The 26,486-nt window shown below is 44.9% G+C and overlaps 1 protein-coding gene across 6 annotated transcripts in view; it reads left to right on the top strand.

The window, feature by feature from the left end:
* The window catches only part of OSBPL9 (oxysterol binding protein like 9), an 875,847-nt gene that overhangs the window by 817,421 nt on the left and 31,940 nt on the right, over positions 1–26,486 (top strand). For all 6 annotated transcript variants that reach the window (XM_069232680.1, XM_069232678.1, XM_069232679.1 and 3 more), the window contains one exon: positions 17,537–17,672. In XM_069232680.1, the coding sequence (XP_069088781.1) occupies positions 17,537–17,672 (136 nt within the window). The remainder of the gene's footprint in view (positions 1–17,536; positions 17,673–26,486) is intronic.

Genomic DNA, 26,486 nt, shown 5'->3' with positions numbered 1-26,486 from the left:
GGTGAAAACATTGCAGTATAACCATACGTTCAGCCAAGGGTGGGGACCCAGAGAATGATCCAGGGACAAATAGCTCATGGTGCTGAGTAATTTGGTGGTGGTCCCATTGTCTTAGGGCTACCACTAGCGAATATACAGGCAAAATGTGTTTGGAACAGGCCCTGCAAGGGACAGTTTTCCCAGAGTGCAGTGAATGTTTTAGTAGCAGCTCTCCCACTGTGCCAGGGAGAGCCACTCTCAGGTTTTCCTTTTTCATTTTGCTTTTAAATACAGCCTCTCGCCTCGTTTCCCTTTTTTTGTTGTTTTGAGGGGAGGCCTGCCCGACCCCATGCAGGCACCCAGGAGCTGGGGGAGGTCCTACTCCCGGCTGCCCTTGATTGCTCCCTGTACTGCCCACACTTCTGTGTGCGGCTGCAGGAGCTGGCAATCCTTCTCCAGATGTGTGCAAGGGTGGCTGGCTTCCTGAGTCCAGCGGTAGGGTCCTGGGCCCCCTCTGCCTCCTGCAGCGCTCCCCCATCCATGAAATCCATCAACTGAAGTGCATGGGGGTTGGGGATGGGGTCCCGGCACTCTGAATGTGAATCCACCTCAGGGATGGGGTCTCTGGGCCAAGTAGGAACACGGGGAAGGTGCCCTCTCCCTCAACTTAGCAATTTGCATCTTCCTTGCACTGGGGCCTGGGCCACTTTGATCAAACCGGCAGCGGAGCCCCACGCACTCAGTGGCAGAGAAGTTCAAAGGTTGCCAAACTTCAAAATGCCATATCTTGGGTCCCATTGGGCTGATTTGGACCGTTCTGGGCTCATTTTACTCCTGGTGGCGGGCTCTATCCATCCTCCTCACCTCCAGAGCATTGCAGTCCTACAAAAGCTGGCCCCCAGTACCAGTTCTCCTTTGTGGCTTTGTTAGTGGGTGCAGAAAGGTCCAGGATGTCCCCCAACTGGCCCTGAAGGGAAAAAGTAGGCCAGACTCACTGGCCCTTGTGGAGACCCACTGGGTCTGGGGTCAGTTGGACGGAGTCTTGGTTCCTGAGTGGGGAGTCCAAGGGGTTCCTCCTTCCAGTTCTCCATGGCCGTCCCAGGATACAGCAACAAAGCAGTTAGAAAATCCACAGACGAGGGAATCTTCCTTTTGTGCAAGAGTTTATGAAGGGGAGTGGAAGGTTCCAGAAGACAGGCACCCCCTAACCAATCCTGGGGTGCTACATCCCCTCTCCACCTGTCCCAACTCTTCTTCACAGCATTTTGGGACAATCCTAAAGGACGTCAACAAGGAGCCACTGTCACATCAGCTCCTGGGGTCTCAGCTCCACCCCTCGCTGACATCACTGCCAGGGACTTGAACAGTAGAATTTCAAAGGTGGCCCCCAGGTGGTTTGGCTCCAGTTGTCTCGGCAATCTCCTTTTTTAGGTGGGGTTGAGCAGGCACATCCCTTGTAAAGTGTGACAGCTGGGTGATTGATTCAGAGCATTCCTCCCCATCCACTTTCTTCCTCATGAGCAAGGCGAAGTAGTGCTGATTGCTTCTTTTGTGTGGGGTGGCTTTTATTCCTGCTGCTGGAGAAAATATAATAACTGGACACAGCAGGGTGACAACAGGCATGGGCTCTGATCCTGAGGTGAGTCAGAAAATTTTGAAAACTCTGAATGACCCATAAGATGTACAGTTATCATTTTGGAAGTAGCAAAGTGAATTTTGTTGCCCAGGTTACACTCTAATTCAAGACGTCAATGGTCTCTGTAGGCCAAGGAGAAGGGAAACTACACTCTAAGGCAGTTCCCTCCCTCTGTGTATAATGGAGTGTCACTGCAGTTAAAACAGTAAAGTACACTGACTTTCCCTGTTAGTATACACTACCCTCATGAGGCCTCTCCCATGTGAATATCTATCCCTGTGGAGTCCCCACTGCGCCAAGCTACCTGTGCACTGTTACCCGGCTGGGCACAACAGTATTCTCCCACGCACAGCCTGTACACCTGTGCACACGCATGTGCTCCCGTATTCATATGTAACTAGTGCCCCTTACCCTTGCTGTGTTGCAGCGACATTATCTTAAAAAGGCGTCCACTGGTTGTAAACACACAGTCTGTTTACTGTGTCATTACCGTGAGTGAGACACCAGTAGTTAGGCTCACCCACAGTAAAAGTCCAAAAACCAGGTGATCCAAAAAGCAAAAAATCCAGGCCACATGCTGGGGCACAACCCAGTGCTATAAATGGTAGCAGATAATCCATATGGATCGAGACTTTCATGATTTCATAGATGCTCTGGAAGAAGCAAATGATGAGAAAACCATTAAATACTTAAAGAATCCTGCTTGTGGAGGAGTGAAAGAAGTGCTAGAATAACTCCCGCAGACTGAGACAATGTCTTACTGTCAGATCAAAGAAGCCTTATGAGCCAGGTTCAATCTGATGCCAAATGTCAGCTGTGAGACAACAAGTTGGTGAAACGATGGATGAGTTGAATGACTGATGTTATCATCAAACATTGCAAATTCAGTGAATTCAATGATGAACAAGCCATGTGCCTCCGAGTCATTGATGGTTGTTTGTCAGACTCGTTGAGAAGGCGCATGCTGCCAGAGACCCTCAGTCTAGAAAAGGTATTGATGGCTACTAGAGTTGAGAAATGAGGCGATCAGCAAGCCGCAGTCATGGAAGCGGGATCAGCAAAAAGTGAATCTGCACTAATCATGAAGAGTAGATACAGTGGCAAGTTTTTACCCACAAGTCAACATACTCAACTGAGTTTCCGATGTGGATTTCCATTTCCACAAGAGAATAAATGTCCAGCCATCAGACAAAGGTGCAAAGGGTTCGGAAAGGAAAGCCACTTTATAACCCTTTGTAAGGTGAAGAAAAGCTCAAGTGCATCATGGAAGGAGAAGATGGATGCCAAAATGTTCGAGATGCAGTCTCACTACACCTACAAAGACAATAAATGACCTGCACTACGACAAGTCAAAACTAGAAGTTGATCACCATCAAGTTCATTCTGCAAGTGTTCCTTGACATCACCATCAAGCAGCAGTGATGAGGGTAAATGTGCAGTGATCATAGATAAAGAAGGACGACATGTACAAGTGGGCCTTGCCGCTTGCAAGGTAGACAAATGTGGCAGAAACAAGTGAGGTAAGAAAACAAAAGAACTTGTATGGACATTGCCCCAAAATCAAACTAAAAGTCAACAATTGCCCTGTAACTTTTGTGATCAGCAGTGGCACATCGATCAATATCATTCTGTTAAACAATTTGACACAACTCAAAGCATCAAGTACGAAGGTGTATACGTGGGCCACTTCCAAACCGTTGCAAGTTCAAGGATCATTCATAGCAACCCTGGGGCGCAAGACGACTTCTGTGCAGGCCCCAATTCATGTTCTTCAAGGTACTCCATTCAGGACATGCCTACTTAGCTTTACAACTGCTGCTTACATGGGGCTGATATCCATCAATCACAACCTAAATACGCAACTTGAAATTGTGAGTTAGTTGCAATCACTCTTTTATAGTCTAGGTAGGCTCAAAACAATGAAGGTGCAACTTCACGTTAATAAAGATGTCATGCCAGCGACACCACAGGCTAGCATTTCACCTACAAGAAGCATTCGAGAAAGAGGTAGACGCTTTCCTGAAACATTACATTATTGACTGTTCTGCTGGTTCTGCACCATGGGTGTCACCCATCATGGTAGCATCGAAAAAGGACACTGGAGGTGCAGTGTGCATCTGCGTGTACATGCGCCTAGCCAACAAAGCAAGCCAGAGAGCGAGGCAGCCTGGTGCAGACATTGCAGAAATAATCATGCAGTTAAATGGAGCCAAGGTATTCTCCCATATTGATCTAAACCATGGGTACTCACAAACTTTTTCTCGGGGGCCAAAATTGCAGTATGGTTTGCGGCCGAGGGCCGCACTGAAGTGACAGTGGGGGAAGGGGCTTAGAGGGGGAACAACCACCCCGTCCCCTTTTTCAAACCATTGCTAAACAATGCTGCAGCACAGTTCTTACCCTTGCAGGGTCCGGTCTATCACACACAGCGCCATCTGCTCTCACCCCTACCGCCATCTGCACACCGCGCCATCTGCTCTCACCCCTACCCCAGTAACACACACAGCGCCATCTGCTCTCACCCCTACCCCAGTAACACCCACACAGCGCACACACACAGCGCCATCTGCTCTCACCCCTACCCCATTAACACACACAGCGCCATCTGCTCTCACCCCTACCCCAGTAACACACACAGCGCCATCTGCTCTCACCCCTACCCCAGTTACACACACAGCGCACACACACAGCGCACACACACAGCGCCATCTGCTCTCACCCCTACCCCAGTAACACACACAGCGCCATCTGCACACAGCGCCATCTGCTCTCACCCCTACCCCAGTAACACACACAGCGCCATCTGCTCTCACCCCTACCCCAGTAACACACACAGCGCCATCTGCTCTCACCCCTACCCCAGTAACACACACACAGCACACACACAGCGCAATCTGCTCTCACCCCTACCCCAGTAACACACACACAGCACTATCTGCTCTCACCCCTACCCCAGTAACACACACACACACAGCGCAATCTACTCTCACCCCTACCCCAGTAACACACACAGCGCCATCTGCTCTCACCCCTACCCCAGTAACACACACAGCACCATCTGCTCTCACCCCTACCCCAGTAACACACAGCGCCATCTGCTCTCACCCCTACCCCAGTAACACACACACAGCGCAATCTGCTCTCACCCCTACCCCAGTAACACACACACAGCGCTATCTGCTCTCACCCCTACCCCAGTAACACACACACACACATACAGCGCCATCTACTCTCACCCCTACCCCAGTAACACACACACACTACATTAAAAACAAATAAATAAATAACCAAAGAGCCTTACCTGACTCAAAGCACTGTAAAGATGGTACAAATGTAGAACGGCAGGCAGGCGGGCAGCAGACGTGGAGCCGGTGACAGGAAGCAGATGACAAAGCCCCGTAAAAGTTAGCTGCAAGCGCTGACTTTTATGGGGCTTTGGCTTCCAGGATCCACGGAAACGCCATAAATAATGGCCGCCGTAGTAAACGTAGAGGAGGGCCGCAGGAGCATGCGCAAAGAAGCCACTGTTGCGCATGCTCCCGCGGCCCTCTTCTATGTTTACATACTGCGGCCATTATCATAGGCCGTTTGTTGTACGTCTCCGCGGGCCGCCAAGGTCGGTCCGTGGGGCCGCTGGCGGCCCGCGGGCCGTACTTTGAGTAACGTCGATCTAAACAAAGGCTGCCATTAGCTTGAATTGGAAGGGAACTGCAGGTACATTTTTTGACTCCTGTTGCTTTATTTAGATACGAACAGTTAAGCTTTGGAGTGTCCTCTGCTGCATAAATATTCCAAGGTAGCATATGTAGGATTAGTCAGCCTGTGAGAAATGCCTTCAGTTATAGTGATGATATACTGGTACTACATGCAACCCGGAAGAAGCATGATAAGGCCCACAAATAGGTGTGTCAATTACTTACAGATGCATGCTTCACCTTAAACCCTAAAAAGTGTGATATTCACTAGACAAAGCTCAAGTTCTTTGGACATGTATTTTCTGATAGGGGCATGGCTCCTGGTCCTGACAAGGTAAGAGCACTTTCAATCATATATAGTTAGAGAAGAAGGAGAAAGAAACAGTCACACACCCCCTTAGAGAATCAGAAAAACATAACACAATCAAATGTGGCTGCTACATCAGAGAAGCCCAATTTTGGTTCCCTTTCAAAAGAGCCTCCTCTTGAGGTCTACATACAGGATATCAAGCCTATTCGTGTCATGCTTCATCATCGGCTTCCTCTCTCCACCCTGGTAGGACAGTGCCACCAGGGTGGACTCAACCACTGGATAGATTCAGTGCAGGAGGGAGTTCTTAATAAGTAAACTACTTGATAAAAGCTGGGATCCAGATGACTAAAAATACCTTGTATTACCCCAAGGTAAGAGCACCATCAGCCACCCGCCCTCCACGAAAATGACACTATGGTGCAGTTTTTCTTGGCCATGGCCAGTCATTGTTCATGATACATTTGTAACTTTGTCACAGTGACTGCCCCTTTGCAATACCTTACCAAGCAAAATGTCCTGTTCCGATGGCCCACTGAATGTGACCTCAGTTTTAAAAATATAAAGCATGCAATTGAAAATGCGACTAGGATGGCTTACTTTGATCCAACATTGCGCACTGAGATCACTGTTGATGCAATCCTGGTGGGTTTGAGTGCAACTCTTGCTCAGCATAGTGGACATCTGAATGCTCGGAGACTGATCGTGGCATACGCCAGCCGAAGTTTGTCTGACACAGAACATGCCAATTCCCAGCAGGAACAGGGGAGTCTGGTGGTAGTATGGACCTATGAATATTTTCATGTGTTTCTGTATAGAAAACATTTTACAATCGTCACTGATCACCAAGCGTTTCTGAAAGCTAGGATGCTTCCACACATCAAGAGGTGGGGGTTAGGACTATACAGTTGTGCACAAGCCAGGCAAAAATCAAAGCGCTGCTGATTATTTCTTATGAGTACCTTTACAGTGGCACACTTCAACGTCAAAAACTGCTGAGGAGTACATCAACTTAATTGTAAAGTCCAGCACGCTTGCAGCTAAGTCCATTGAGCAGATCATTGCCTCTACCAAACAGGACATTATGGCAATCCAGTCTTGGAAAAGGAGTGTTGAACCTTTAAGTGACGATGTCAAATTACAAAAATACTGCAATGCCTGAGATGACCTGTGTGTTACCAACAAAGGGATTGGGCTGCGGGCATCTCCAGATTGTCATACCTGTCAGTGCCTTGATACCCTTACGGGTGATTAGCCGCAGTCTGCAAATCCCGATCGATTGATTGACCTGTGAGTTTGAGACCGCAAGTGATTCAGCTAGCCTATGAAGACCATTGTGGCCATCAAGAGGGCTTTGAGAGATCACATGTAGTTCCTTCGCTGGGACGAGAAAGGGGAGAGGGAATTAAAGGAGTGCCATTTATGCAACTGCCTGTCTACCAAGCTGACTAAGCATCCCCAGTTAATGGCCGATCTCCTTGTACATGTATGGGACAGAATTGCTGTTTACTTCTTTGGTTCTTTGGCCAATGACATCACCGTATGGTGATCATTGACGAACACTTGCGGTTTCCTCTGGTAGAAGACATGTCATCCACAACCCACAACAAAGTCATTAAGCGGCTGGATAACATCTTTGCAGTGTGGGGCATACCAGACATTTTCAAGTCTGACAATGGTCCTCTGTTCAACAGCAAAGAGTTCAAGGACTTTCTAGCTGGTCTTTACAAAAGACATCAGAAAAAACACACCTTGGTGGCCTCAAACGATTTATAGAGATCCTGAAACGGGTGATTCAGCATGCATCAATAGAGGGACTTGACTTGAGTCAGTCGTTATGCAAAGCCCGCCGTGCTTATCAGTCAATCCCTCATTCCACTACAGGCAAGAGTCCTGCCACTCTGATGTTCGGGAAAGGCATAAAAACCAAATTACCACAGTGGACACCTGAACAAACTATACATGATGATGTGATTTGTGCTATTGACACTGCTCGGAAGCATCGGTTGAAGGTGATGCTGATCAACGTTGTCATACTCAAGATGTCATGTTCAATGAGGGTGATTTAGTCCTTGTCAGATGAAAGTGAAAGACAGACCCCCCCTTTTGAATTTGAACCTTTAAAAGTTGTGAAATGAAAGGGACATATGATAATGATGCATCATCCTGGCAAATCCATAATAAGGGACTTCGCTCACTTCCCACATCTGTCTCATTGAACATCAGTCCTTACTGATTCACAGGAAACTGCCACCCTTGAAGATTCTGACCCTGTACCCCTGGGGTCCATCCCAGATACAGCTCAACTACCTCATACCATGCGGTCTGGCAAACTGTGCATCCACCTAGGCGGATGATCGAAAAAAATATGATGATACTATTTGTTCCTGTATTTTTTTGTGTCTTTTTCTTTAACGAAGGGCCAGATTTAGTGTCTTAGAACTTTGTGTTACTACCCTGTACATAGGGGCAGCCTTATGAAGGAAATCGATATGGGAAGTTTCAGGGTGTGGTCCTAATAGTTATGAGGATATTATGAGTTAGTCACATGTTGTACGCTGAAGAGTAAAGATGTTAATTCTGAACTTCGTGTGTGGTGTGTTCTTATGCATACTATTGGGCTGGAGAGGATGCAACAGCCAGCCACCCCCTACAATGTTGATATCAATGATGACTACTCCATTGTCATCAATTGTATCACTTGCCATTGTGTTGCCACTACATTCTTCATAACTGTTGACACCATTTATTTTCATCTAATCAGTGACTCTGGACAACAGAGTGCCTTTCAAAGCCTTTGAAACGGTGACTCATCCTATTAGACTGGATCCGCAGACATACTTGCAGAGTACTGAGGCCAACAATCCACTTTGAGGACTCAGTACAGGTTCCTTTGCAACCCTCACAACTGTCTCCTCCTAGAATGGTATCAAGGCCAACATCAATATCCCCACTACGGAAGATTAGACAATGCCACAGATCTCCCTAGGCACACTGGAGAGGTGAAAAAGACACAGATCTCCTATTTTGGACTCACAAACCTTGTTCATCTTCTACACTTACATCACCAATCACATCTCACTCCCATGCCTCTCCCATCGATATTACAGCCTTTCACAAAGTCTTAGCCAGGGAAGCAACGGAGTTGAACATTCTTCTGGAGGGTTCCACAGCTGGCTGTTAATATAATCGTAGCAACTTTATAGCTGAGTGCAGCATCACAACTGTTATTGCCTGTAGTATCTGATCTACTTGACATCAAAGCAGAGAAGTTCCTTTCCCCTGCTACTGTAATAGTGACCACTCTGGGCCTGTTGAAGAAATATGGAGCAACATAATTCTGATTTTCTAAAAGCTGAAACTAAGCCTCATTTGGTTATTGTAACTCAGTTTGTGAGACGCAGACATGCCTCAGCTCTGGAGAGGGCACTCCGCTATACAGAGAAAACAAGCAACTAGATGCGAATGTCAGGAACATGTGTGGTACGGCAGCTATCCATTTAAAAGCTGCCAGTGAACTGACTTACCTTGGAAGATATCTTTGAGAAATCTGTGACATTAAAATTCGCTTTACTGAAGAGCTTTCAAAGCTTCAACAACAAGATTTTGTAGAAAACCTGTGTAGGAAAATGGCTCCTTGTTGCAGTCCCCCCCCCCCCCCTCACTTTTTGCCTGATATTGATGCTGACTTGACTAAGAAGTGTGCTGGGACCCTGCTAACCAGGCCCCAGCACCAGTGTTCTTTCACTAAAAATGTACCATTGTTTCAATTGGCACACCCCTGGCACACAGATAAGTCCCTTGTAAAAGGTACTAGTGGTACCAAGGGCCCCGTGACAAGGGAAGGTCCCTAAGGGCTGCAGCATGTGTTGTGCCACCCTAATGGACACCTCACCTAACGAATGCACACTGCCATTGCAGATTGTGTGTGTTGGTGGAGAGAAAAAGGAAAAGTCAACATTGGCATCCCCCTCAGGATGCCATGCACACAAAATACTGCCTGTGGCATAGGTAAGTCACCCCTCTAGCAGGCCTTAAAGCCCTAAGGCAGGGTGCACTATACCATAGGTGAGGGCATAGCTGCATGAGCAATATGCCCCTACAGTGTCTAAGTCCATTCTTAGACATTGTTAGTTCAGTGTGGCCATATTACGTATAAAGTCTGGGAGTTCGTCACTCCACAGCTCCATAATGGCTACACAGAATACTGGGAAGTTTGCTATCAAACTTCTCAGAATAATAAACCCACGCTGATGCCAGTGCTGGATTTATTACAAAATGCACACAGAGGGCATCCTATCGATGCCCCCTGTATTTTGCCCAATCCTTCAGTGCAGGACTGACTGGTCTGTGCAGCCTGCCACTGAGGGACGAGTTTCTGACCTCCTGGGGTGAGATCCTTTGTGCTCTCTGAGGCCAGAAACAAAGCCTGCACTGGGTGGAGGTGCTTCACGTCTCACCCTGCAGGAACTGTAATGCCTGATGGTGAGCCTCAAAGGCTCAAGGCTGGTGTTACAACGCCCCAGGGCACTCCAGCTAGTGGAGATGCCTGCCCCCAGGACACAGCCCCCACTTTTGGCAGCAAGTCTGGAGGAAATAATGAGAAAAACAAGGAGGAGTCACCTACTCCGTCAGGTCCACCCCTAAGGTGACCAGAGCTGATGTGACTCCCTCCTTAGAAAATCCCCCATCTTGCTTTGGAGGATTTAGCCCAGTAGGATTAGGGATGCGCCCCCCCTCCCCAAAGGGAGGAGGCACAAGAAGGATGTAGCCGCCCTCAGGGACAGTAGCCATTGGCTACTGCCCTCCAGCCCTAAACAAACCCCTCAACCTAGTATTTAGGGGCGACCCTGAACCGAGGAAATCAGATTCCTGATGACCTAACAAGAAGGACTACTGATCTGAAAACCCTGCAGAGAAGAAGGAAGACGACAACTGCTTTGGCCCCAGCCCTACTGGCCTGTCTCCTGATTCAAAGCACCTGCACCAGCGACACATCCAGCGGGCCCAGCGACCTCTGAGTACTGCCCTGCAACTCCACAGGACCAAGAAACTCCCATGGGCAGCAGCTCTGCCCAAAGCAACAAGAAGAAACCATCTTTAAAGGGACTCTCACCTCACCCCACCACTCCAGAGAAACCAACACTGCAGAGAGGACCCCCAGGCTACTCCAACGACTTGTCCACCCTGAGCCGACCTCCCTACACCCCCACAACGACGCCTACAGAGGGAAACCAGAGGACCGCCCTGACCGCAACTGCCCGGTAACAAAGAACCCGGCGCCTGGAAGAAGAACCTCACACGCAGCCCTCAGGTCCGTGAAGAACCAACCACTGGTGCAGTAGTGACCAGCAGGCGGCCCTAACCCTTGCCCAGTCGGTGGCTGGTCCGAGAAGCCCCCCTGTACCCTGCCTGCATCGTCACAGTGACCCCCGGGCCCCTCCATTGATTTCAATACAAAACCAGCCGTCTTGTTTGCACACTGCACCTGGCCGCCCCTGTGCCGCTGAGGGTGTATTTTGTGTGCCTGCTTGGGACCCCCCCAGTGCTCTACAAAACCCCCCTGGTATGCTTCCCGAGGAAGCAGGTACTTACCTGCTTGCAGACTGGAACCGGAGCACCCGTAGTCTCCATAGGTGCCTGTTATTTGGGCCCCTCTTTGACCTCTGCACCTGACCGGCCCTGTGTTGCTGGTGCTGGGTGTTTGTGGTTGACTTGAACCCCCAACAGTGGGCTGCCTATGCCCCCTAGACTGAACTTCTATGTGCTTTACTTACCTGGCAAACTAACCTTTACTTACCTCCCCCAGGAACTGTTGATTTTTGCACTAAATGTCCACTTCTAAAATAGCTTATTGCCATTTTTGCCAAAACTGTGTACATTACTGTTTTAATTCAAAGTTCCATACTTACCTGTGTGAAGTACCTTACAATTTATGTACTTACCTAAATGCTTAATCTTGTGGTTCTAAAATAAATTAAGAACAGAATATATTTCTATATAAAAACCTGTTGGCCTGGAGTTAAGTAATTGAGTGTGTGTTTCTTCTTTTGCTTGTGTGTATACAACAAATGCTTAACACTACTCTCTGATAAGTTTAACTGCTCAACCACACTACCACAAATAGCGCATTAGTATTATCTGTTATTGCCTCTGTCAAGCCTCATGGGGAACCCCTGGATTCTGTGCACACTATCTCTCACTTTGAGATAGTATACACAGAGCCAGCTTCCTACAGAACATGTCCTTAATTTCTTCCATGTGGCTCTGACTTTAACATCTATCAAAGTATTATTTTGCCTAATTTCTTTCTTAGTTCATCCACATCAACAGAACTACCCTCCTTTTACTTGATATTAGGAGAGGCCTTTACTAAACAAATGACTATTAACTATGGCCAACCCACAGAAGGTTTAGTCACATCCTAACAATTCATTGCTAGATGGATATTAGCCTGTATCTGTGTATTCTACCAATTAAAAAACCAACCTATTTAAGGGAAGAGTAATCTCACGCTAGTAGAGGGAAAGCAGCTACTACAACTTAGATAAGAAATACACCAATTGATGTGATCTGCAAGGCAGCATCAAAATAAGTTTACACATTCACAAGACAATGCTGTTTAGATTCAGACATGCAGGCAGATGCTAGAATGGGCCAGGAAATCATGGGAACTTGATTTAAATAGACTGTATTTTCAATGTTTTCTCTTTCTTCCTACTGAGCAGCAGCTGCCTCCTGGTGACTTAAACTAAGATTGCTGCTCTATCCTAACATTTATGACCATCAGTGGAGATCCTACAATGCAGAGGAGAAGGTTCCTTACTTGTAGTTCTAGTTCTGTATTGTAAGAATCATCATTGATGCTGCTAAGTGGAAAAGGTTTACTAGTCGTTGCTCCAAATTATCTGTAAATCCTCTGCAAGTTTCCCCAGTGGATATTGTTCAGTATCTCACAGCAAAGTGGGTTTGCATACAGCTCCGTTCTAGTAGGTTTGGCAGCTATAGCTACTGATTCAAAAAAAAAAAAAAAAAAAAAAAAAATAGGCAGCCTTCATCTGTATTTAGAGCTCTTGTAATTAAAGTCATTTTAGAAGGATTAACCACATAATTCATACTAGCCTAATGGGTTCATTGTTTGAGCCTCTGTATTGAAGTAGGCTACAAACACTCACTTAGAAGATACATTTTTATTGGGAATTTCTTCTCCTTCCATAGTCATTGAATGACAATCCTTGTTTGGTAAAGAGCCCTGCATTCAGATTTACAAGGACAGAGTAGTCGTACATATACACCCTTGTTTCCTACCAATGATGATGTCATCTTTTGATATAAAACAAGCAATTGACTTGTTCATTTCTTAGTCCAAAATAACACAAAAAACACAGCATTGTTGTAAGACAAAACCCTTTTTTTTTTACTTTCTCATCATCACTAAGGGACAAACCAATCTCAAAGCCAGGGATTGCTCAGTGGATTGAAGAATGTATTTTGGTGTGCTAAGCATATGGCATATGCTAAATATACCTTGTTGGAAATGCCTCGTGCATTCTACACACAATAATGGCCCCACAATCGCATACTTGAGAAACATTCCTTTACTGGATATATTTATGGCTGCAAAGTAGACCTTTTCCATACTTTCAGTATACACAGTTAAATGGATATTCAAACGTGAAGAGAGATACTAGTGGTTCAAACTGTGTTAAAATCATTTATTTGCTCCTTCCGTTAGCCACGTCTGCAATACATGTAGTGCTCGGTGAGCAATAATGTAGTGCTGGTAGATCCACAAGCACTCTCCCTACTTCAGCTATAACTGGAAAATACACACGGTTCTCTTAAAGTGATTTAAAAACTTTCACTACTTTAGGATGTATTACCTATACATAACACCCACATTCTGATGGGGGAAAAATATATAATCAGAGGTGGATCCTGAGTAGTAATGCACTGGTGGTTTGGATGAGCGTGAACATGATCATGTAATTTTAACGTTAAACCTAAGGAAACTGTATGTGATTCTACAATATACAGGCACCAAACTGCAGGTAGGTAATTATTTTCTTAAAATATATACATTACAAAGCTAAGACAAAAATATATGACAATAGTAGCAGTAGACGTATGTGCAATACAGTGGTTGATTTAGGGTATATTTCATGACCAGCAATCATTTTTCATACATCCAGTCCTCCAGGAATCATTGTGTAGAGCTAGTCAGTGATAGGGGCCCAGTTTTAGTTTTTTTTAAGCTTGCGACAACTCGAGCACTTCCTTATAAGTGAGATCAAAACATAAAAAATTTCTCCACCAAGAAAATACTGTTGGCGGCATCGACTGCAACCAAGAGCGAACAATTCCTTACCTTGCAGTTATTATTGCAAAGGATAATACCCCTGACTAATCTGCTGGGATTAAAAGTGAATGAGCAAGCAATGGCAGTCTTAAATCCCATATGATGACCGTGCCCAATAAGCGATTACGTTAAGTTAACATTCATTTGCAATATTAGATAATTCTGTGGCATTTTACAAATATATGATCTATGTCCGCCAACGTGCACCCTCAGTGGAAGCAATTCTGTGACTTTCTTAAAAGCTGTGCTACCTCATCATGGTGTAGTAATTGTCTTGCAGCACCTAAAAGTGGTGGATTCTCAAACCGGGAAACATTCAAGCTCTTAAAGATCGTTTGATTATTCAGAAAGATATACTGCAATGATACATTTTGACCTGTATTGTTTGGCCATTATAGTTTAAAGATATCTTCCTTATTGTGGGAAAGCAGGTGATCTGATCTTCTTACAGTACCCTGACTAGGTAAATGAATAAGTGCCTTGTTATGGTCCATATTAAGTTTGACAGAGCGATGTAAAAAAAATAGTGTCTCAGCTGTAATTTCCTTTAAAAAACCTTGACTATATAACTATATAACAGCAAAATATGCACATAAGACCCTTCCAGGGACGCATTGCACCAATTCCATGCATATGCATCTGAGAAAAGTGTCTGTAGATTTTGATTGAACCATAGCTGTGTATATGGATTAATAAATTAAATTTGACAATGTGATCTAATCGCTTGTCATACCTTGTGGTGAACTTTAAGTCTTAAATCGTGTATGTTTGAAGTATGCTAGGTCATACTCACCCTTTACTCTAAAGTCATTTTGATGGCTTAGATAATCAATGTATAGCTCTGCCAGTGTCCAATTACTACAACCAATGACCAAGGCTAACCTAAAGGTAAGAGCAGAAATAAAATATTGCCACAAAGACGGGAGAGCTATTCCTCTTTGATAAGGGAAAGCCACAATTTAACGAATGGCACATCGTTGTCTTGTATATTGCTAAATGAGTTGCTAGCTTGATTCCTCTTTCCGATATTAAGTCCTAGCAAGATACAGTGGAATTGCCCTGAAGACCTATACATAGCAAGGAAGAACAATTATTTTAATTAAATTACAGAGTCCAATAAGACCTAAACCCAGCGTGTCCCATTTTTTTTATACTATTCAACGACTTGGTAAAAAGTGTCTCATAACTCTTCATATTGATATTCTGCATGTGGATAGAGATTTGAACCCAGAGGGATATGGCAGAGGATACATGTGTGCGTTTTTCAGTTCTCACCGAAAGATATTCTTTTGTGGAAGGAAAGGCTTCACTCACCTAGTAGTGGCATGCATAAAGATAGGCCAGGCCAACCCACCAAGCTAAAATGATACGGGCTCGGAGATCTCAACTGTAGCCCCACAGGAGACCCTGCTCCTACTGGGCAAGGAGATCAAAATATGTTTTTACTCTGGTCAGTAAGAACCAGGGTTATAGAAGATGATTAAAACTACCTTTGTGCCTGTTTAAAGATACTACTGCATTAGTGACAGCATGAGGTAGGGTTAAAAACAAGCCAGTGGTGTAATAATCTCAATCAATCAGCACACCCTAATCACTTATTTTATGTAGTGAGTATGAGTTATGTATAAGTGATTGGGGAGTACTGATTCATTGAGATCATTATTACACCACTTGTCTCATTTTTTAACACTACCTCGTGCTTTGTAGAGATCAACAGATCAAATTCTTAGTATTCTTCCTGGTCTGAAAAGCCAAGAGTCAACAGATGCCTTCACTATTCTCAAAGATTCTACTCTGTTGCAGATGAGCTCTTTGACAGACTTTGTCCCACATTTTCATTTTGAACAATATCTCCTAAGACATTATTTGATCAAAGATATGCCTTTTTATCTGCACTGGTCAATTCAGAGTGACGCTGCACAAATGCACACTTTCTAATTGCATCAGGCATGTGTGTAAATGTCATTATGTTGCTCATTTTTGCTCTTTTGTGTAGAGTAGCTAAGCGTTAAACCACAAATTGCACCCTTCAAGGCATACCACACCATCCATATTGTAGTAGATCCCTCATTATCATTAATAAACTCACTGATGATGGTGCACATATAGCTCTGGACATTGATATAAAATAAGAGATTGCCGTCAAATATTGAGCGCCCTGGTGGAACCTCTAAGAATGAAGTACCTTGCTCTAATAACTTGAGAAAGGGAATTTATTTTGATTTGATTCTCCAATTTCATTTTATGGAGATAAATGGTAATAAACTGTGTTCTGTGGGAAACCCATTGATCCAGGTGAGAGTAGGATTTAGAAAAGAAAAATAGATAAAACCAGGTTCTGCATAGCGACAAAATCACCAAATATCCACCAAAGCATAAATGTCCTGAAGTTGCCTAAATGCTTTTCTGGATTTCTGTGTTTGTTAGCATGGCTGACCGTGTTGAATCCTGCAGTAGTGTTTGTTCCAAGGACAATTGATTTTCTATTGTCTACCTCTGAATGTACCAGTTCCTTTTTTAGAAAGCCTCCATTGAAAGTGTTTCCAAAGGTGTCTTCACCTCTATTAGACTATGTAGGGTGTCTGCCTGGTTCCGAATGAGACGAACATTCTCCACCTTTTGTTGCACAAAATAAAGTATAGTGGACAACTTCTTTCATATCCATTTCTAGATCAGAGGAACCTTAGACTTAATGAGTTGAAGAGGCAACATGTAAGTATATTGTCTTCCTTACTACCAAACTTCCTCTCCTTTGTCCAGTACAGCTGAGAGTTGCTTGCAACCATTTGCAACATATGAAGAACCTTTGTGTAATGTTTGTGGGTAACACCGATCAATGCAATAATTAACTCTGAGGTGAGCATAGTAAGGAATTTGACATCTATCCTTAGTGTAAACTTTTTTTGTTTGTTTAATAATGACCCTGATCTTGCCATGTGTAGACAACTTTAATTCACAAACAATAAAACGGTCACTCAGAGCTGTTTATCTTACAAGAAATAAACCTTTTATGATTTCTGTTAATGTGCTACCTCACCAGTGTTGCGTACTACTTAGGCACCCATAAAAGTGGCCATTTGTGGAATGATGTCATAGTATATCCCAAAACCCAAACAGACACTGTCAAACAAGGCAACATTAGCGAATGCCTTTTGTTGGTGATTGTTTAAGATACAGGACTAATTAGAAAGAACTGCATTTTTCTGTACGACAGATGGGCCCCTTTAGGGTAATTTCTTCAGCTTCAAAGCAGCTTACTGCACTCTGGACAACCAATTCCATTATTTGATCACAATGTAGAAAACACACTGCTTATTAAACTGTGTTGCTTCTTTGCTGTGGTGCCACACAATTCACTGTTCTGGAATTGCAACCCGTTTGGCTTGATTAGGAACCATAATGTAAGCTGCTGTACTAATTCAAGAATGTTGTGCATCAGATTAGGATGATACTACATAAAGAAAAAAAACTTTTTATAAAATAAAGTTACCATAATTTAGTTTACCAGCAATAAATATTTCGAAGTCCACTTTTAATTATATTTCGATGTTTTTTAGGCTCTGGAAAGATGTAACTAATAATTTAAAGATCAGAGACATTGATGCAGCAACAGAAGCAAAGCATAGGCTGGAAGAAAGACAAAGAGCGGAGGCAAGAGAACGAAAAGAGGCTGAATTGCAGTGGGAAACACGGGTGAGTTTGCTGCTCTTCTTTGAGAATTTGGTGGTAAAATTCTCCATTGATGAAAAAGTGATAAAAAGTTTAAAATTGCAGTACATTTTAGCCCTGTCTCCAATGTAGCACCATTTTGAAACCTGCCACATATATGCATAACCAGAAACGCTTCCACAAGGGTCTAAAGCAAGTTTTGAGCTGCTTGCAAGTAAGCCGTATTTCTTGTCGTCCCTCAATTGTATTTTTTTGGCGGACAGTCTCCTGCTCCTGCTAAGTCACAGGTGAAAGGCTTTGGATTCTGACAGTTCCTGTGCCCTAGCAACCCTGTTTAATTAAGATGTATTTTTACCTAAAACACTGTCATAGTGTTCTCACTGATACCCATAAACAGTGGAATATATGCAGGACACCATTTTTCAGAACATTTTTACATTTAAAACATGCTGCAACATTTTCAACTTATTGTCTTTGTTTTGGTTTTAGGAGTAAATCCAGTTGTTTTTAATCCTGCCAGTGGGGCCCTATAATAAAGTACAGATGGGCAACCCCTTAGACTATTTTTAAGGAAGCTTCACAAAGTATCCATTTAAAGATTAGGGTAATTACCCTCACGCTATCTTTTTGTTCCACTCTGAAGTGTTGGTCTGCACCAGAGTGTTGTAGCAGCCCTATGATGAAGCATGCCACTGTTCAGTGGGTGAGGGCACTTTTAACTACCTGCAGGGGACCCTGAATCTATAGGCGAGAAATGACTACTTCCATACTTCCTCTCTCCCTTTTTGTGTGTGATTTTGATTATGGTGGGAGGGCAAGGGAATAAGTATAGCTCTTGCACTACTTTTTGTGAGGGTACTGTTAAAATTATCTCCATCTTCGTAAGAGGACTCCATCTTTGCCCGGGAGTGGGCGGTTAGCTTTCTGATAACACCAAATCTAATGTACTTGACTGTGATTTGTTTAGCTATCGGAACCCCTGTTTCAGCAGAATACTCAAAGACTGCTGTTTTGAATATTTCACACCTCTAATAATGTTGTCCATATAACTTTTCGGCGAAGGTAGTGTCCAAGAGGGTCTCCTCCAAACTCCAAGGAAGGGATGGATGAGACATCTCTATTTTTCAGGAAGTAAAGGTGAGCTACAGGTATTTTGCCATCCTCCTCCTGATATTTAACAGTGTCTAGATGAGCATTGTTTGATATTTGGTATAAAACACAAGTATGTCATATTTATTCTTGACATTTACATCTATAAGTGGGCCTTGTCTCGTATCCATGGCTGATGACGTTCAAGGTTGACTTTGTTACTTTTGTTGTTAGTGACGCTAGACAATTTGGGGTTTGGGCCATAAAGGAACGTTAGGGCAGTAGGGATGACAATGAGGAACCTTATGGAACACTTCCAGGTTGCCCTGATTTGCTTGAATGGACTTAGCCAAACCTGATAGGAACGTTTCAGTTCAGAAGGAAGGATTAGATCCAGTCAAGTGCTCTTCCAGTCACCAAAGACAACTCTGTCAATAGTCTAAGGAGTTTATTATGATCCACTATGTCATTGATAGCAGTAATGTTAACTAAGATTAGAACCTTCAGCTACACTTTGTCCATGGCAGTAGGAGGTCTTTATATCTTTGTTTAGCATCCATAGTCCATGAAGTTAAGGTTGACATTATTGTTACCTATTATCAAATCTGTTTCATCTTTGTTGATGGCTTTTTTGGATATTGTCCAAAGTATTCCAGGAATTTTGAGATGTTGACATTGCTCACCATTCGCTCACATACTGAGCTGTATGTCAGCTGTAGATATCAGAAGCTATAGGTGGTGATCCTTCATAATATGGGCTGTGGGCCATATATGAACGTTGAACAGTAGGGATGACGAGGGTCACCCCTATGGAACCCTCACAAGTTGCCCTGATTTGCTTGAATACACTTAACCAAACCCGATATGAAAGCTTTAGTCCAGAAGGAAGGATTAGGTCCAATCAAGTGCTGTTCCAGTTACAACAGCACACTCTGTTAATAGCTTAAGGAGTCTCTTGTGATCCACCATGTTGTCAAGTTATCAACAGCAAGAATGGTAAAGAAGAACAAAACTTTCAGCTACTCCGTCCTTGGCAGTAGGGCGATATTTACAAGTATACTTAAAAAATGTCCCTCATTAAGTTTTGAAGCTTGATTGATGATCACTGACAATATTGTTGATGTAGACTTGTTGTAGTTGTTTATAATGCACATTTTGGCAGAGACCCTTGCTTAGACAGGTTAGCTTTGATGTCATGTGGTAATTGGCAGAGATATTGGTTAACCAGATTTTTTTAAATGTGTGAATATATTGTTAATTAATGTACAAGCATACAGATTAATATATCCATATAAGCCTTTTTCATCAGGCTTCATGTTTTGGTACAGTACTTCTTTGTTGACATTCGTATTACAAATGTATTTAAAATATGTTTGTAAAAAGGAAAAGAAGTCTTGCACCACCTTCACCTACAACTGAGACTTGTAGTGAGCCAATGAACTTGAATTTTAATGTACCTTAAGGAGGTTGATTCCCATCCAGTGCAGCTGCATTCTGGAGTTTACCACATCATATTTCACATTTTAATATGGTTTTGCAGCATGAATACTTTGGATTCACATGCTTTGGATTGTTCAGCCATCTACTGGTTGTGTCTGGAATTGTCTTTCTTCTTTTTTTTCATAGACATCTTATTTGACCGCCTTTTGGGGGTATCTGTGCTCTCTGTAATATCGGACATGTATCCTGGAAGTTCCTTGTGTGGTTGCCATCGTCAGGTTCTGTTTTCCACCATTGGGTCTGGAAGCAGGATGGAGGAGCTCTGAAGAAATTGATAGAAAATGACTTCTGGGAACAAAACGCCAAAGGAAAGAGCGGAAAACAGTTGAATAATGCAGGAAAGCAGAGAAGGGGACACTTCTCAGCACCGATGGGGACTCATCAGACCGGAGCATGTGGCGGGAGAATGCATGGAGGTGAGGCAGCGAGCAGAGGTGGAGTATACCTTTTTTAAATTCTGTGCCACAAGTTTTACGCAGAAGGATGCTCATGAGATTTGCATCTGTGCCTTCAAGAGGACCATAATGCCGAGGACTGCGAAGCCAGAGTGTAATTTCAGCCCAAAATGTGGAAGGTGAGGCACAGACAGTGTCTAGCACAGTACATCATTGCAGACACCAAGAAGAAACAACTTTCCCTGAAGGAGTTGGGCCTGTCCAGTGACAAGGGAGCGGGAAAAGGACACCAAACTGGCACATAGAGGGGAGTTGGACATTGAGGAAAGCATGAATGTTGTCTAGATACTGGAGGCCACAAGGAAGGCAGTGAATGAAGCTGCGCTCAGAAAGCTGCAAAAAGTAATGAAACAGCAGGAAGATTCAGACTCTAAGTCCATGAAGAGCACCTCAACGTCAAAGCACTCAATTGTCGAAAGGGTGGCTGAAACAGAGCAAGCAGTTGGGTCCAAATACCTGGGCACCAATAGGGGCAGACATTCTGAATACCTGGCATGCAAGGGAGGATGGAGAAAAAGGAGCAGAAGGCCAAAGAGCCTCTGACTCCAAAAAGAAGACACTGCTGACATCGAACAACAGGCTCTTCAGATCGAACTGAAGAAGCATTGTCTTCAGGCCACAATGGCGTCATTTGTGCAGAGGAAGCAGGTTTTGGACAACTATGTAAAGGGTTTCCTCATACTACCCAAAGCCTGGGAGCCAAAAGAGTCGAACAACTGGAGATTAAAATCTCCTTGATGCCAGATCCTCACAAAGAAGAGCAGGAGGATTTCTGCTGATATGTGTAAACTCAACCATCTTTGAGGGACAGGAACATTAGGAGCACATGTGACAAGACCTCTGAGAATCCTCTGAGGAAGGCATCTACAGTTATCTCGAGCCCTGTCCACCAGAAGACCTCCATGTGCAATGCACTCATCAAGAGGGTGGCTAACACCTACAAAATGCAACTAGGAGAGGAAAACGTGGATTCCTGTTACGTGCTGGAAGCAATGATGACATCACAAAAACAGTAACTTGTACCTCAGCATTCAGAGAACCAGCCACAGCCAAGGCTGTAACGTGGCAGACTGAGAAGAAGTGCAAGCACTCCTCGCATTACCCCATCTACATCAAGGGGAATGTGTTGGCGGACTCCATCATTGTGACAACAGCAAGAAAGAGAGATAATTCCTGCACATCAGTGAGGCCACCACCAGGCATTGAGAGCTAGATGATAGACCTGGTGGGAAGAAAGATGGAGAAAGAAGTAGCAACCAAGTGGAGGATTGCAGACTACAATATCCTCCTCATTCGCTATGGTCACCAACATTGGGATGAGAAAGAGGGCCTTGTTTAACATCTCCTTGAAAAGTACAGAAAGATGGCCATGACAGTGATAAGAGGACAAAAACATTGCCAACTCCATTCTTAAATCTGCCCTCGATGTGGCAGCAGGCAAACATGTACCAGGGCAACCCTTAGGAGGCACTCCTGGTTTGAGCGAGTTTGGGTTCCAGACTTAGGTGCAATCACCTTGCATCAACATGCCTTTCATGGTGGGGCGCTCCTTTTGACTTAATACTGGATGAAGCATTGCAGCAGATAAAGGAGCAAGAGACGGGAAAGGTGGCAATGCAGTTCCGTGGGTCTTTCAAGCGAGGAAGCATGCTGAATAGAAGATCAGCAGGCAGAGGATTCTTCCATCACAGTTCAGCCCCTCAGCAAACTTTGCTCAACCAACCACCACGCAGACAGAACTCCAACAATAGCAGTATGGCAGTATCCTGCACTGCAGCCCTTTTGTGGTAGGGGGTCAGGGGAGCCCCACACGAGGTGTCTGACAAGTAAGTGACTCACTTGGTTCGCACACAACCACAAAACCCCTGTGGTCAATCACCTCAGACAATTTAATAAAGCATTGCCACTGCATAGCACTCTTCAAAAGGCCTCCTCCACCACCACTGAAGTTGGGGCCTCACTCAAACGAAGAACTCCTTCAGGAGGCTAAAGAGCTTATCAAAAAAAGAGGCGTAGAGTTCCACAAAAATACTTGCTGGTGCCAGACATGATAAAACATTAAGGCCGATCCTTAACACATTAAAAAGACAATGCTGCAAGAGATTGTTTCAATTCACTACACTACATGGCCACAGTAGATCTAAAGGATGCCTAACTACACATCCCAGTAAATTAGGGTCTCTGGTCCGTCATAAAGCACACTACCTATTCAAAATTCTACCCTTTGGCATAAAATCTGCACCAAGCACGTTCACAAAATACCAAGCTGCAGGAGCCACACTCAGAAGATGAGGCATGCATACATGATTGCTTATACCTAGATGACTGACTAGTAGAGGAAAACTCAAGGAGCAAATTTCAACAAGACAAAAACGGCGATTCAGATACTGCTCATACTGGGGTTCTCAATAAAGTTGGAAAAGTCATTTCCACACCTAGAACAGACAAAGGTCTTTCTTGGTGCGACACTGAACTCAAGGACAGGAATAGCTTGTCCAGTGCCCAAGAGAGTAAGAGCCCTAACAGATCAAACTCTCCTGTACCTTAAGGTTCAGTCTCTGACAGTGAGGACCGTAATCAAACAAATGGGTATGATGGCAACATGCATTCAGCTCATCCCATAGGCCAAATTACACATGCAGCCAATTCAAGAGTGGCTGAACAACAAATGGTGACAAGGGAATTGGGAGGATCTAGCAGTTGTCACAGGAAAGATTAAGAGGGAGAGAAGGTGGTGGAACACGCAACGTGTTACCATGTCGAGACCCTTCAAACTTCCAACTCCTGGGATGACCATCTCCACAGACGCATGCCCCTTAGGATGTGGGCGCACATGGACAACTTAAGGATCAAGGGCCTTTGGAGCATAAACATGTTTGAACCCAAGACAGCGTTCCTAGCACTGAAGGCCTTCCAGGCACACGCAATAGGAAAGACATTGTTGATCCAGGCCAACAACACAACCATAATGTTCTGATCACAAAATGGGGAGACGAGATCTTTCCAGCTGTCGCAACTAGCACAGGACAAATGGAAATAAGCAATTCAAAGAGACGGAAACCTGGTGGCAGTATACCTACCAGGTATTTAAAACATTGAAGCAGACAGACTAAGCAGGCAAACAAATGCATTCCATGAATGGGAACACAGGAAGGCATTTTTAAGAGGTGGGTCAGCTCAAGCATTGACCTGTTTACAAACCCCAAAAATGCAAAATGCCTGGACTTGACATCCAGGTACCCACACCCCTGGTGCAGGGGGACAGCTGTCAGTAGACTGGACAGGAACAATTGCGTGTGTTTTCCTACCAAACTCAGGGCATATTCCACAAAACCCAACACGGACACCACAGACATCCCACCCTTCAAAGACCTCTGCAACAACCTTGCCACCTTCTTCCACTGGAAAATTCAGGACATCTACAAAGGATTCGCAAGCAAATGACTGCCCCCACTAGCACCACCACGGACGCCTATCACTAACCGATCATGGAGCACTGGACTCTCCTCACCCCAGAAGACATCCTGAGGCTAATGAATACCACCCACCCTGGGGCACCCTCAGACTCCTGCCCCCACCACATCTTTAATGAAGCCAGTACCATCATCACACCGGAACTGTTTCGTACCATCAACTGCTCTATGAAAACAGCCACTTTCTCAGACACCTGGAAACACTCAGAGATAAACCCCCTACTGAAGAAACCTTCCCCAGACCCAACAGAGCTGAAAAATTACAGACCAATCTCACTGCTCCCTTTTCCAGCAAAGGTAATCGAAAAAGCGATCGGTGACAACAGCTCACTGAGTTGATCGAATCCAACCACATCCTCAACCACTTCCAATCCAGATTCAGGAGCAACATCATCACGGAAACTGCACTCCTAGTAGCCACGGATGACATCCGCACCCTGCTGGACCGTGGCTCGACAGCTGCCCTCATCCTCCCCGACCTCTCCACTGCCTTCAACACCATCTTCCACACCACCTTGTGCACCTAACTACACAATGCGGGAATCCGCAGCAGTGCCCTCGAGTGGATCCGCTCCTTCCTTACCGGCCGAACCCAGAGAGTCAGATTCCCGCCTTTCACCATGAAGCCGACAGAAACCAGATGCGGAGTTCCCCAGGGCTCCTCCCGAAGCCCCACCCTCTTCAACATCTACATGACCCTGCTCACCGAGATCGTCGGACACCACAAGCTCATCATTGGCTCGTACGCTGATGACACACAGATCATGCTCTTCCTCACAGACGAACCATCAACAGCCAAAAAGAACTTTCACAACAGAATGAAGGCAGTCGCCGACTGGATGAGGGACAGCTGCCTCAGGCTCAACTCTGACTAGACAGAGATCCTCATCCTGGGCCCTGCCACTTCCGCCTAGGACGACTCCTTGTGGCCCAGTAGCTTCGGAACTACCCCACCTCATCCACAACCTCTGCATCATTATCGACCCCCTCACTGTCCATGACCCGCCAAGTCAACTCCATTCCCCCTCATGCTTCCACACTCTTCGCCTGCTCCGGAAGATCTGCAAGTGGATCCCCATAGACTCAAGAAGAACATTCACCCAGGCACTTGTCAGCAGTAAACTCCACAACGGCAACACACTCTATGCCTGAAATAACAAAAAACTCCAATCCAGACTCTAGAAAATACAGAACGCCGTGGCCAGACTGATCCTGGATATCCCCACCAAAGCCACATCTCTGCCCACTGAAGAGACCTGCACTGGCTCTCTGTCAACATATGCATCACCTTCCAATTCCTGACCCACGCATACAAAGCCCTCCACAACATTGGATCTTCCTACCTTAACCACCGCCTCTCCTTATACACCCCCTCCAGGCAACTCCATTCAGCTCAAATGGCCCTCGCTACCATTTCCAGGATCTGGAAGAGCATGGCTGGAGGAAGATTCTTTTCCTACCTTGCTATGCAGACCTGGAACACAATGCCACTCCACCTCAGTCAGTCCCCATTGCTAGCTCAGTTCAGGAAGGACCTCAAGATCTGGCTCTTCCGACTGACCCGCATACCCCAGCTAGCGCCTTGAGATCCTCTGGGTGATAAGCTGTGCTATATAAATGATGATTGATTTATTGATAAGGGAAAATGGAGCAACGCTGGCCTTTCGTGCCCATCAAGGCCATCTGCATTACAGCAGCAACATGGTCCTCTAGGCACACCTTCACAAAATTTTACTCTGTGGACATTCTGATAGACAAGGAAGCATCGTTGGACAAAGAGTATTAAAGAACAAGCTACTTATTTCAGTAACAGTTTTTCTGGTAAAGACTCTATCCAACCACAATGTCAGTTTCCCACAGGTTCCAGACTGGATCTGGAAACTTTCATAGCAATTCCCTCTATAGGTGGCATTGTGCAGATCCTTGCCGGATCCGTCCTGCCCTGAACATGACGTCACAGTCACTATACCTGCACTACCTCCATGCGCTGATCTCAGTTTGTTTTTGACTTCCATCAATGCAAACAGATGTGGGGTCATTGCAATCAGAATCTGGCAGTGTGCAGACCTACAGATTGGGATCTTGCTAAAGGAATATGTGAGTCCATTTCACAGAAACGGGAGGAGGAGAATTCAGTGAGGAATCTGCTGTTAGATGGAGTCTCCACCACAAAAGGTATTACAGAAAGTGGCTTGTTCTCCTGATAGAGACTTCTAACCGCAGGTTCCTCATCTTGTGAATAGATACCAAAACAATACACCACCTCTGGTGCTGGGTCTGTGGAATGGCTCAGAAATGGAAATCGGGCAGAATTGTCCATA

The sequence above is a fragment of the Pleurodeles waltl genome, chromosome 4_2 (genome assembly GCF_031143425.1).
Source record: "Pleurodeles waltl isolate 20211129_DDA chromosome 4_2, aPleWal1.hap1.20221129, whole genome shotgun sequence".
Lineage (NCBI taxonomy): Eukaryota > Metazoa > Chordata > Amphibia > Caudata > Salamandridae > Pleurodeles > Pleurodeles waltl.
This window is presented reverse-complemented; position numbering and strand designations above follow the sequence as displayed.